General features: G+C 45.4%; 4 protein-coding genes across 4 annotated transcripts; 2 read left to right on the top strand and 2 right to left on the bottom strand.

The window, feature by feature from the left end:
- Nucleotides 1–191: 191 nt before the first annotated feature.
- On the top strand, nt 192–2,425 carry FSST1_006992 (uncharacterized protein; the record flags this gene model as incomplete). Its single annotated transcript, XM_083236559.1, has 3 exons — nt 192–328; nt 446–1,493; nt 1,550–2,425. The coding sequence occupies 3 exons, from the start codon at nt 192–194 to the stop codon at nt 2,423–2,425; spliced, it is 2,061 nt and encodes a 686-aa protein (XP_083082953.1).
- A 2,912-nt stretch (nt 2,426–5,337) lies between these two features.
- Nucleotides 5,338–6,393, top strand: FSST1_006991 (glycoside hydrolase family 43 protein; the record flags this gene model as incomplete). The annotated part of the gene is made up of 1 exon (XM_083236558.1): nt 5,338–6,393. One exon carries the CDS (start codon nt 5,338–5,340, stop codon nt 6,391–6,393), a length of 1,056 nt encoding a protein of 351 aa, XP_083082952.1.
- Nucleotides 6,394–6,923: 530 nt separating this feature from the next.
- FSST1_006990 (chondroitin AC/alginate lyase) lies at nt 6,924–8,382 on the bottom strand (the record flags this gene model as incomplete). The annotated part of the gene is made up of 2 exons (XM_083223857.1): nt 6,924–7,230; nt 7,278–8,194. The coding sequence occupies 2 exons, from the start codon at nt 8,192–8,194 to the stop codon at nt 6,924–6,926; spliced, it is 1,224 nt and encodes a 407-aa protein (XP_083082951.1).
- A 646-nt stretch (nt 8,383–9,028) lies between these two features.
- Nucleotides 9,029–9,454, bottom strand: FSST1_006989 (uncharacterized protein; the record flags this gene model as incomplete). The annotated part of the gene is made up of 1 exon (XM_083236557.1): nt 9,029–9,454. The coding sequence occupies one exon, from the start codon at nt 9,452–9,454 to the stop codon at nt 9,029–9,031; it is 426 nt and encodes a 141-aa protein (XP_083082950.1).
- Between the last annotated feature and the right edge of the window lie 4,130 nt (nt 9,455–13,584).

Genomic DNA, 13,584 nt, shown 5'->3' with positions numbered 1-13,584 from the left:
ATCATATCACAATATCTTGTTAATTCATAATGTACTCGGTTATAACATTAAACGCACGGCTGGTTATGCAAGTAAAGGAAACCTTAAATCTTAACCTAAACCTTGTACATATTTATATCTCCACTGAAAAAGAGGATTAAAACTTTCACCGGACTATTGTAACCCTCGGTAGAATAGTCTACAAGTGCATAATGGATCTCACACCAACTTCTATCTACAGCCATTACCACCCTGATCCTTTCCGAGTAGTGACAGCCGGGGAACAGTTCCGTGTCACTAAAAGAAGAAAGAGATTGCCTATCAACTGCTCGCTGTGTCGAATCCGAAAGTAAGCAAGCTTGTACGTCTGGACATTCTGTGAACACAAATACTAACAATATGCCCTCAGATGGTAAAGGCTTATACGGAATTTTGCAAGCCCCTTCAAAGGCTAAAAACACTCCAGGAAATGTGATCGAAACCGCCCTTGCAGCAATTGTGTACGCCAGGGTGGCACAGAAACAACTACATGCGTCTACTCAGCCCCAGTCGTCAGTGAAACAAACAATATCGAGGCGCATTCGAATTCTGAGGCAATGCAGCATCGACTTGATCGTCTTGAGAATCTGGTTCTAACACTGATGCGTGGTGAGGTAGTTGTCAATGCAAGATCTACCTCGGCCATGACCAACACGGGATCCACTAGTGAGTCAGGCAACATAGCAAGCTCAACAGGAGCCCATCGTGGCCGAACACCCAAGAGCATCGGGGCGGAGGGTGATAATATCGACGACCTAGCCACATCCCTAGGTGTACTCAGCATTGAACCAAATAATGGGAATATGGTGTATATTGGCCGAGAACATTGGCAAACCATCCTAACAGACATCTTGGAGGTCAAATCATCGTCCGCCAAATACGAGCAGGAATTAGAGGCAAGCTATGAAGAGATCAGGTCATCGAAGCCATTGAGCGCTACAGCAGGCATCACTCTACTACAGGGAACCGCGCCACCAGCTACCGAGTTCGAGCTACAGGCCACTTTGCCGCCAAGGGTAGTAATCCTTACCTTGTGCTCTCGGTATTTTGAGTCAATAGACAACCCCGTTGTCATCGTCCATCCTGGTGCTTTCTATGAGGAGTTGTTCTCACACTGGGAAAACCCTTCCAAGACATCCCCGATGTGGTTAGGCTTGCTCTACTCGATCTTATGTCTCGGTATGCTAAGCTATCATCGAGTCGGAGATGAACCAGCGGCATGGAAAGGTCGAACGATGGATATGGTCATCAGCTACCGCCTACGAACTGCGCAATGTCTGGTTGTTGCCGACTACACTAAACCAGTCACACCTGTGGTAGAAACAATGCTTCTTTACACTTTTAGTGAATATGCAACGCGATGGGATGCAGACATGGAACTGTGGTTACTTATCTCGATGGTAACCAGGATCGCTATCCAGATGGGATATCATCGCGATGGAAAGTGGTTTCCCTGTCTGAACCAATTCAAGGCTGTGAGTTAAAGTCAGGTATGAACTCTGATGGGGAACGTCCTAACGGTACTGAACAGGAGATGAGGCGGCGCACGTGGGCTCTTCTGACGATGGCCGACGTGATGTTTTCCCATCAGGTATCGCTACCTGGTATGATACACAATAACCATTGCGATACTGGGGAGCCAGCCAACCTTTCTCAAGATGAGATTAGCCCCAACCTAGAGTTCCTGCCTCCATCTCGCCCTAAGGACGAACTCACCTCAGCTTCATACATGATTGCCAAGGTCAAGCTTTGTAGAATGATGAGTGATATTCTGCACGCAACCAATCGAGTTAACAGTCTCACTTCTTACGAAGACATTCTCCGATTGGATACCCAGCTTCGCCAAATATACGAAGAAATACCGGAACATCTAAGAGGACTGCCTCTCCAGGACCCTCATGAGACAGCTAGAGTGGTAATGACCCGTTTCAGTATCAACTCACTCTACCGCAAGATAGTTTGCTTATTGCACAAAAAGCATCTGTCTTTTGGACGCGGAAACTCCCCATATGCGTATTCGCGGCGTAGCGCCGTTGATGCTGCATCAGAGACGTTAGAGCACCTAGCGGTTTTAATTAGGGAATCACAGCCTGGTGGAAGGTTTCAATCTCTCATTTGGTTTGTGAAATCTATGGCTACAAAAGAATTCCTCACATGCGCTATGATCGTTGCACGGGATCTGTATCATGACTGTAAGGCGGCGGATGAAAACCTCCGACCGAACCAGGATGCATCGTTCTTCTGGACGTCAGAACAAACGACGAGGATGATGACCAACTTGGAAATGACCAAGGACTTCTGGAAAGCCTTAGCCCATAATTCAAAAGAAGCTCTCAAGGCATCTAAAATGCTCGAAATCATCCTAGCACATATCAACAACACTGGGATGGCTATCCGGCACAAGTGACCAATCTGCATGGTTGGCCGATCGTGAAAGGGCAAGGTATTTGCGGGACCTGTTGGAGCTCCCGGTCACACTTCAGGCGTAAACAGGAGTGTCTTGGCCCAATGGCTTGCTAATATCACTACTGCTGACCCTGCCTTGTGGGTTCGTTAAATGCCGGCTGTAAGTAAGGCCAGTTAGATCGGATTAATTACTACCATAACTTATTCATATCATCCCACTTGGCACACTTATTTTTCAAGCACTTCTCTCAAAATGGCTTCTCATAGCCTGGCTGTAGAACAAGCTGCCCACCTTGATCTCATCAAACACAAAATGTTAGTTATGGCCAATAAGATCAGCGATGCCTGGACGGATGTTGTCGCATTCCCTAACTAAATTGGCTTGCAGGAACTACGTCTTCTGCTAGCTGGATAGGAAGGCTTATTGAGCGACCTCCAGGACGAGGAAAGAGTCAATACAGAGAATACAATCATCCATGTGAAAACAGTGAGTTATCCTGATCCAGTCTAAGCAGGACCTTTGCTAATCGAGATGAAGAAGTGGAAGCGATCTCCATCGCCTCATAAGGTGAAAAAGCGCCATTGCAGCCAGAGCCAGAGCCAGCTTATACCATATGCCCAACTGCAAACTCCCAAAGCCTGTATTTATGACAGCAGGCCTTCTCAAAGCTGGCGATCTGTAGAGATCAACCATTTCTAAAACAGTATTTACCCCAAGGCAGGCAAGCTCTACTATGCATACCGCAACAAGTCTTAGCGCTGGCTTGTAGTGCTTATTCTCCTACTTATAAACTTGAAAAGCATTAGTATCTCGAGAATTATTGCAAGTTTGGGATTAATAAGAGATATACCTAACTGCGTTGTCTAATAGCAGTGGATTTACTATATCTTTGATACCTTACTACTTTGAAATGGATGAAGGTGAGTTGCGAAACCTTTGTTACTGACAAGCTTTTTGGACAACCAGACTTCTTTGAACTTTGCTAAATGCCTGCCGGTGATAACGCTTTAAGCAAAACATACTGGAAGTCTTGAAAGTCACTAGACATACCTCCATCCAGGCGTACGGATAACGTCCCAATCATCCTCGAAATTGTAACCCATAGCTTCACCGGCCCGCTTTACCATAGTCGTGGCACAACGCCCACCCTCCTCATCCGTCTGGGTTTCCGTTGGAGTTGGAAGCGTTGTAGTAGTCCTCGTCACACCAAGACTCCAATAGGCATCAAAATAGTCGTCTGCCGAATCGCAACCCTCGATATATTCAGGACAGAGACAAGGGAAGATGGCAGTCGCCGTAAGTTCGTCTTGCCAACGAGCGAGTTGTTTCTTGCTTGGACGAGGAGTCGGCCAGCCAGTAGGAATACGATACTCCCAGCGCTTTGTAAAGATCGTTGTAGTACTAGGATAGCATTGCATACTAAATCTCCAACCGACTATTACCGCCATGAACATTGGGTGTGACAGCAGTACACCTGTGCGGTGTGGTAGTAAATGTGATATAGACTTTCTTATTAGTATCCTGATAGAAACCAGCTGCACTGTTTGGCAAAGCTGTGTCTTTAAATATAAGAGCCTAGCTATTTAAAGTGAACTATCTGGTGATAGCACCAGGGGGAGATACATTTAGGCCGGATAACTCTTCAAAATATTCCCTAGTAAATCTGCACACCGCTCTCAAAACGAGACTGAATGTGGCAGCAAAGGTGCAAACGTCTGGATTGTTGCTTCCTACAAAACCACCTGTTGCTCGTTTGTATCGCTTTTGGCAGGGGATGGAGACAGCAAGATTATTAATTGGCCACTTGGTTCAATTATGGCGCTAAGAGAACTACTCGGTGGTGCTGGCATCGGTGACGTCGACAAGAAGCTGGCCAATAACAACAACGGATACTTCGACTCTCTCGATGACGCTCTTGGTGTTGTCAATATTGGCGAGGTGGTGAAGCAGGTCCAGGCTTAGACTGGCCGGGCTTTCTCGGATTTGCGAAGGGAAGACACTGTCTGAGCGATGCTCATGTAAGATAAAAAGTTACTTACAAAGGTTCTATGAAATTCTCGGGCGTGGTATATTGAGTTTAATCTTTAATGTGCATTTATCTCACTAGAAATTCTGTATATACACTACTATTTTTGTCTTTTCTTAGTATTCTAACCTATTGTTAATTTTTTAATACTATGTATATTAAACACGTATTTATTTGCGCTCAGCTGAAACAATCATTCCACATTCCATCGCAATAAGTTGTTTCTTAATACCGTAGATTCCTATGAAATCTATCACCTAAGCGTCACGGTAGCTACAGCTAGGTTGGATATCTTTCATCTTCACTAGCATTGGTGCGGCTTCAAGGAATAAATGTCTAATAGTCTATAATGTTGTGACTATTTTAATTAGTATACATGATTAGAAATGGCAGCTATAACCTTAAACCTGCAGTAGTGGCACACCCAAGGTGATGAATTTCGTGAGAATTCAAGATAGATACTCTGCGCTAGAGTCGGATATACGAGTATTAGCTGTCATCCTCGATCCGAGGCCCAGAATGACCCACATGAACCGCATCCAACATCATGTTGCCTTATGCGCTACAATCAGCTTCTGAAATACAGACTAGGTTGAACTACCTGTTTTCTAAAAGATCGGCATTGTACTTCCTTATTTGGAGCTTCTCCCCGTGGGGACGATGAAGCTCTCAAAGGTTTTCGACGCTAGAGTTCCTCCGATTGGGACGCTTGGTAAAATCTCCACTAAATTGGATTTGACATAAGGCGCCAAGAGTATCGGGGTAGATAATTCCGTCATGGTATGGAGAAAGTACTCATGTGAGCAAACATTATGTATGTATATAAATATCAAGGCGGCGACTGGCGTTGAGCGATGGTCACTGGCTCATATTCACTACAGAAACAATGCAACTTCGCTCCATTTTCACGACGGCTGTATTGGCCTTGGCCTCAGGCGCAGCAACCAAGCCTACACCTTCCTTCGGATCAACCAGCAACTCTACCGATGCAGCGGCTGGATATGTCTTTGCTTACTTTGTTGGAGACGACAACAACGGGGAAAGCATCTACTTAGCTGCTAGTAATGGCAACAATGCTCTTTCCTGGAAGGAGTTGAACGATGGCAAGCCAATCCTAACATCCTCCAAGGGCACAAAAGGACTCCGTGATCCCTTCTTAATGCGATCTCATGAAGGTGACAAGTTCTATCTCATTGCCACAGATCTCAAGATCAACGATATTGGCTGGGAAAAGGCTCTGCGATTCGGCAGTCTCTATCTCGAGATTTGGGAGAGCACCGATTTAGTCAATTGGTCCGAGCAACGTCATACCCTTGTCTCCCTTCCAACAGCTGGTATGACATGGGCCCCCGAGGCATATTATGACGACTCAATTGGCAAATACGTCATGTACTGGGCTTCTCGCATGTATTCTGAGGACGACCCGAACCATGAAGTTGAGACATTCGCCAAGATCTTGTATGCTACAACAAGCGACTTCATCACTTTCAGCGAGCCTGTCATCTGGCAAGATTCCAACGACAGGATTGATACAACTGTTCTCAAGGAGGGCGACACATACCATCGCTTCACAAAGGACTTTGGCGGAGTATCAGGAAAAGAATGCATTGACATCATCCAAGAAAGCTCACCTAAGCTGCGAGATAGCCAAGACGGTTGGACTCATGTGACGAGCTGTATCGGTACCAAGGCTGGTCTTGACGTTGTGGAGGGCCCCAGCATCTTCAAGTCCAACAGAGGCGATGTTCACGGCCAGAAGTTCTATCTTTTCGTCGACGAGTTCGCTGGACGTGGGTATATCCCTCTCGAGACGATTGACATCGCCAACCCGGATTGGAAGGTTTCTCAGAACTATAACTTACCAACAAGTCCACGCCATGGAAGCGTTGTACCGGTGACTAAAGACGAGCTTGAGGGTGTGCTGGCTGCTTATTCCAAATGAAATGACCGGCATGATTTGGGCAGGGAATAGGTAGATTTTAGTTCAGGAAGCTTTTAATAGTACATTCATGAGTAGGTTACTATAACAACATATTATGTAAATGATAAGAAATGTATGAGATTACGGTGTTCTTATACTTATTGAATTAATCCAATGTCCTACTATCACGTAGACTTTAGGCAAAAATTCAACAGGAGGGGTAATATTTAAAGCAAGAGGGAAACTATCTATAAAGTAATTTATAGCTCACATTCCTCAAATATCACACGTGTTACTAACCTGCCCACGAGAAATCTGTCAACGAATCTACTTCCTGGGCCGTTTATCGATTATATACTTGATGAGAACGAGTCAGAAAACAGCGTTGTGCAGAAAACATTGTGTGTTGAAAAACAAAAGATTGTCGGGTGTGTGAGCTCGACTCGCCCGTTTGTCCTTTGAAGGCAAAAATGTATATACAAATGAAAAAGAAAAGAATGTTTAGAGTCTCAAGAAGAGTCATGTGAAAGAAATTCATACTTTCACCTTTGCTACTTTTCAAGTCGATAAAGAAGCGTTCCGAAGCCCAACTGATCATAGCCACCACTTGTAGTTCCGTAGTCACCACCACCGCCCTCAGCTCCACCACTTTCCTTCAAAACCAGGTCGCGGTAGGCCTTGGTCCACTTGACATCTTTGCCTTTGATAGAGCCGTAGTGGGCAACAAATTGTTCTGCCATAGGTCGGATCGCACCACGGCTATGGTTGCTGATCCCTGTCTGAGTACCATGAACCGCGTTGGTATATGTTGCAAAAGGAACTTCTTCGCCGACATTATATTTGCAAATGTACTCCATGCTGATGAAACTGTTAGCTCATTCAACGCAATGAGAACGTAAACATACCCAGTTAGAATTCTGTTGTCCAAGTATGCGAACAAGTCGTCCCTCTGATTATAGCCTTGCTGAGCAATAACACCAAGCATGGCAAAGTCAAGCGTGGCATGACCCTGGTCTCTGCCTGCTTCTTGGTTCTGTCCAAGCTTCTTACCAGTATCTTTCTCAGTATGGAGGTACCAGATGGCCTTTTCAATGGCGCCGTTACCACTTCCTTTCTTAAAATAGTCGACTGCTTCATTCCAGATGGTTTTGTTATCTGCCAACGCACCAATACTCATCATACTCGCAATGTTGGCGAGGTCCCAATTGGCCCAATAGTTATCGATGTCCGCGTCATTGTGATTTGTAAGAAAAGAATGGTTCTTGGTGTAGAATACCCGCAGCAGCATATCAATTGTTGCATCGAGGCCCTTCCATTTACTGTAGCTGCGAAGGATCTCAGCGACATTAGCAAACTGGTATCCATAAAAGCCCGCGGCTAAGAATTTGTCCGAGTTGCCCCAGATATCTGTAAGAATGGCACTCCAGCCGTCGAGGACGCGAGCAGCCGCATCTGCCGATGCTTCCTCACCAGTGACCTGCCAGTGGATGGCGAGGGCATATGCTGCGGCCATGTCACGGTACATGTTGACGTAATTCTGTGGGCGCTCAGGGGTTGAGCCTCGAACAAGGATGTCGGAGGGGTTAGGCTGGTAATCTTGGTTGACATGTGCCTTGAGCTTGTCCCAACCTGTTGACCACGGCGCTTCACCCGAGTCAACCTTTTGCTTGATACGTTCAAAGTCCTTAGTGGTGTGCAAGAGTCCAGGATGAACAAATGAATTTAGTGCCCTAGTGTCAGGCCGAAAATGCGAGTGTTTGCCATGGTGTGAAACTGCATTTACGCCTAAGACGAGGCCAAGAACAGGCAAAAAGTACTTCATGATTCCAGCATAAATCAAAAGACAAGATAAAGTCAAATTGAGAATTGTCAACGAATGCTGCTGCTTTAGACTTGATAAATACGGTGCAACCCCTGTATATGTTTACTGCTACGTGGTCAGCGGGTTACTGCAATTTCAGAAACTGGTGCCCTATCTACCATGTCAAAGTCACATTGCACCCCGGTCATGTTTCAGTTTCAACTCTGACGTCTCCTGTAATCTTGTAGATCCTACCCTGAATCTTGCTGTTAATTGGGATTATGGCCTTATTTTCTATGCCGAGAATTAGACTTATTGCATGATCATTTTGTATCCACTCCTCCGGACTTTACCACAGAGTTCATGCCGCTCGTCGGTGGTTTCCATTCCTCGTAACGTCTTCTGTCATTTCCCCTTTTGTGCTGATGGCGCGTATGTGTCCATGTCGAGGGCGGAGCGTATTAGGAATGCTTGGCACGGTTGGCTCGCATACGCGTAACATGCAACCACATCATGTCTTGGGATTTTTTCAGGCAATGTTGACCTAGGACATCTAACCATCATTAACATTAATTCAAGGGCTTCTACAGATTGCCACAGAAGTCGAGTTTCCTATCGTCATTTGCAGCTTAGTAATAGTTTTAAGGACTTATTGACAGGCCAAAGGTCTATGACTAGATAAAATATATCTAATAGAAGTCTGAAATACAATATGGGGTAATGATGCAAGATTGCGGACATCCTTCATATATGCCTGCTGACAATCACGACCTGTCTGTCCCCCGCGAATGTAGTCTAGATGAGCTGCGTCGAGTCGCACGAGTATCATGAAGCAGCCGTAGAAGTCGAATCTACCTAGACAAAATCAAGGATGGCGCGGAAAGAAGAGCCGGAAGGTGTGATGGTAGTAGAACCAGTAGTGTTAGGGTCCGGAGTGATAGTGATGATGGTGCTGCCGCTGCTCGAGTTCAGAATAAGCTTGACCTTGCGGTGAAGGTTATCTGTGTTCCACCAGGTGAGCGTGTATTTGCCGTTGCTCAGCTTGTCCAGCTTGAACTGGAAGCTCCAGTTTCCATGGGCGAAAGAGGTTTCGGGCCAGTCAAAGGACATGTCATAGAGTGCTCTGGCCTCGATATGAGAAGCATGGTCTGATCGCTCCATGTGGGACGTGGAGGAGACAACATCGGCGCCAGACACAGTAAGGGCATCCCGGGGGGCAACGGGAGCAGTGGGAAGGGCTGCAGCGGCGCTCAGGAGGCCGAGCACGGTGATGAAGTGCATATTGTAGCTTGGTTTAGAGATGCCTTGTCTTGAGTGTAAGTTTCCGGAGGACAATCAGTGGATGAAGAAACAATTTGATAAAGAGAACTACAATTGAGTTATATATACATCCCAATGACGAAAGCCTGGCGATGACTGCTGTAACCTTATCCCACTTAAGCCCCGGGTGCACAGTCACCTATTTCTTGATTAGTGATCTACCCCCATACATCTATATAATCTACTGTCTTTATACTCAGGGTCCGGCAAAATAGGCTGACTTGGTTAACTGATCCGGGCTTACCCCGCATAGGATAACATGCAATTGTCCTTAACATTCTAGAAAAGAAATCTAAATCAGGGTCCGGGCTGCCCAGTGGAAATTTATTAACTCATAGTTAACAGGCCGGGGCTAAGATGTGACCTAACCCATGGCTTTTAGTTTATCATAAAGGCAATATCCCCGTTATGTTTACTTGCTCTACTGTAACCTTCCTCAATCAAAGAGTAGGTTTCCTTGCTAAGGGTAGCAAAACAACATGCATGGACTTTTAATCCGAGGTATAGCAATACCCTGGTCTATAGACACCTACTCTGTCAGTTACCTAAGTGGCATGTGATAGTATTAGTGACCGCCTTACCTTGGGAGTATTATCAGAAGAGTGCTATTTCTGTAGTAAAATCCTTGAACTAGCCAACCCTTCTTGTTTAATGCCTTCTCACTTTGCCTTGTAAAGGGTCTATTTGTTGGTTGTAAATCCTGGCTATGCTATGTCTAGCTGATTAATACACTCTCAAGAGAGATATCTTACAATTAGATGTTATATATACTGACAAGAGTGGCGTAGTGTATCTATATAACAGACATTTCGATTTGTCTGATCAGATCACAGTAGAGTATAGAGTCTACTTGGAGAAATGATGGCCTGCAGAAATCTTGTTTTGATATTAAATTACATATCTGGATAGATAAGAGAACAGGCATAGTGCTGCTATTTAGTCACGCGCACACGTTGATTACTGATTAACGGTTGTATTCTTGCTGGGCATGTAGATCTATTCGCCCCGTCCGCGGACTTATCACTCCCGATGCGACACCGTATTTCCGAGTCATCAAAGCGAATTGACTGTCAGGTGGGTCGGGAAACAATGGGGAATACAAGCTCCTGTTAGAGCAGGAGATATAAACACATTTTGGTCTTAGCCCTTAAAGATTGTCTAGCCTTCTAAGTATTTTTATTAGTTTTATCATGAGTCCATATCTTACTTTTGACTTACTTGAATGTTAACTCCAAGCTATGATGTCAGATTAGGTCTCGATGTTAGAGACTGGATTGAGTAACTGTGAGAGAGATGAGACTTGGTTGCGGCGAGTGTTCGGTGAGGAGCTAACTGTAGAATATATGTCGTCCAGCCTAACTAGTCCGTTCTCTGCCACGACCTAAAGGTATTCTTACAGTCCCTCAACAAAGCCATACATATCTACTGCTACCTGGCGAGCAACTCCCCGACTTGAGCGGCGATAGACGTGCTGAATGTCCCTACATCAACACCGATGGCAGTGTCGAATGCTTGCTGAATGTAGGGGCACCAGACAATGGACCCAATATAGCAAATGTTACATGGATTTCCCAAGGCACCATTCATACAGGCAACACTTCCCTAGGAGCAGATAACGTCACTGTCGAGCGTCTCAAACCCGTGTGGCATATTGTCGGGATGCGCAACCGCCCTTGTTTAAGAGATATCTCTTTACAGGCTATTACCCAAAATCGTTTGAAGAGGCCGAAGTCGTCATGATCGCGAAGCCAGGGCGACGAGACCTCACGAAGCTAGAGGCCTGGCTACCTATGTCCTTACTCTCTTGCCTCGGCAAGGGCTTTGAGCGGCTTGTTGCATGCCGTCTAGTATGGGCCACTATTTACTATAATGTCTTGTATTTACAGCAGGCCAGAGCGCTGCCCAAAAGGTCGGCGACAGACCTGATGATTGCCTTGATCCACAATATCGAAGAAACATTCGCATGCAAAAGGTGGCTACACTAGTCACGATGGATATCTAAGGTACTTTTGAAACCGTTATGCGTAATAGACTGGTCTTGCGTCTCTGTAAGCAAGGCTGGCATAACTATCTGGCCAGATGGACTGAACCCTTTCCGGAGGACTGCTTAGCCCGTGTGAGGTGTCAAGATACCCTTACGCCCTTTGCTCCTCTTCAGTGTGGTCAACCCCAAGGTTCACCAGTGTCGCCTATTCTCTTTTTACTCTACACCCAACCAATATACTGACTAGGAAATCCTCAGGGCCGCCGTAGCTACGCAGATGACATGGCTATCCTGTCCATAGGCGACACGATAGATGAAACCACTACCATGGCCTCTGGCTCTATTGCTGAGATGGTCTGTTACAAGAGATAATATAGCATCGGATACAAGCCACTCTGAGACTCAAACGTCTAACCCGTGCCATGTGGCTGATGTACTTGAAGGTCAGCCACGCATGAGTTAATCTACGCGAGCTGACGACCTTTCTGTTAACCAAGATTATTACAGCTGTTAGTACATATAGCCAAAGAAAAAGAATTATAATCCCTTGATGCATATTAAGGTGCTTGTCAGTTAGAAGCCTTGGGGTTGACAAAGAATGATTGACAAGATAGTTACGCGCGCGAGGTAGATCAACAACACCAGATAAATAGTAAAAAATCCGTATCTATATGCATCATGGCTTTTGATAAATAAAAATACATTTCTAATGACTGCTTGCTTCAATTCACAGCCACACACACTGTATCCCTGATTCAAGGTGTGGTTCAAGGTTGAAGCTTGAAAACGGTTACTGATGAGAGTTTCTCAATATGGTATTATAACATAGTTGTCTATTATTAAGTTCTAACTGGACCCTGCATAAGCTTTCAGCCCATCTGCCGGTTCATCCGGGATTCTATTAAGATAATAGTCAGATTTTTGATGCATGGCGTAGCATCCTTAGTAATTTAGACTCGGCATATAGTTATGACAAGTTGGGCTGCTAACTAGATGTAGAGTGAGAATTGCAAAGTACACACCTATACAGCCTATAAGCTCTGTTTAAAACTTTTATTAATGCAGTCGATCTGGGCATAGAAAGTAAAAATGATTAGATGATCTATCAAAAGTGCATATTAGCGCTAGCAACAGCCAGGATTAACGAATGCCGGATGGCCATCTTGTGCATATCTCAACTCATTTTGTCGCTGATGTAGCGTTGTAAAGGCGGTATGGCTTGAATCAACGGGCGTTGAAAGCCCAGATTCGATTCGTGAAAAGTTAAAGTAATTATAGCGCCACGTATTTTAAGTCTCGACTTTGGGAATCAGGGGTACAGGGGTCACAAACGTCTAAGCGCAAAGTTACCTTGGCCCGACTCAAGATTCTGCCCGTTATGGCTTCCATCTACCGTAATTGATGTGTCGTGGACTCGCGGTATAAAGATAAAGGTTGCAATCGTTCCGTTATGTCGGTAACTTAAAGGACAGTCGGTAGAAAATGTTCTCAACATTTCGATCAGAGAACCTCAACAAGGAGGTTGTTTGCATATCAAGCACCAATCAACCGCCCCAGTCAGGTCAAGCCTCAAGTCACTTTGCCTGTGATGGGTGCCGTGCTAAAAAGGTATGCCGATCTACCTATTGTCCTAGTCTCACCCATCAGCCTTGAGCCATCAATTAACCACCAAACTACGAGTAGCTCAAATGTACTGGCCATAGATTTGGTTGCCAACGGTGTCGTGATCGAAATATCGCTTGCGTGTACTCTGGAGTTTCGCAGTCCAAGCGGCGGAGAAGCGGGAAGCCTAGGGGATCGACAGACATCTCGGTAGGAAGGCTCCATTTGCCATCGCCTGCAATCATATCAGCGCATCTGCCGACGGAACATGGGTCAAAACAATTGGGAAGATCCACCAATAGGACTAATCTTGCACCTAACACATTGGCAAGCTCTGAGATGGAATCCTTAATCATGACTGATGAACACAAGGATTTATCCCACTTACCGCCAACAGATGAGTTGCAGGACTCTGCGGTATCTACATCTGACCAATTGGCCATTCTACAGGGGGCGACTGACACCAGTTTTGATGAATGGGACATGCAATTCTTTGGCAATGATC

The sequence above is a fragment of the Fusarium sambucinum genome, chromosome II, assembly GCF_050947815.1.
Source record: "Fusarium sambucinum isolate potato_lamoka chromosome II, whole genome shotgun sequence".
Taxonomy (NCBI): domain Eukaryota; kingdom Fungi; phylum Ascomycota; class Sordariomycetes; order Hypocreales; family Nectriaceae; genus Fusarium; species Fusarium sambucinum.
Note: the sequence above shows the minus strand (reverse complement) of the source record. Positions and strands in the feature narration are given on the sequence as shown.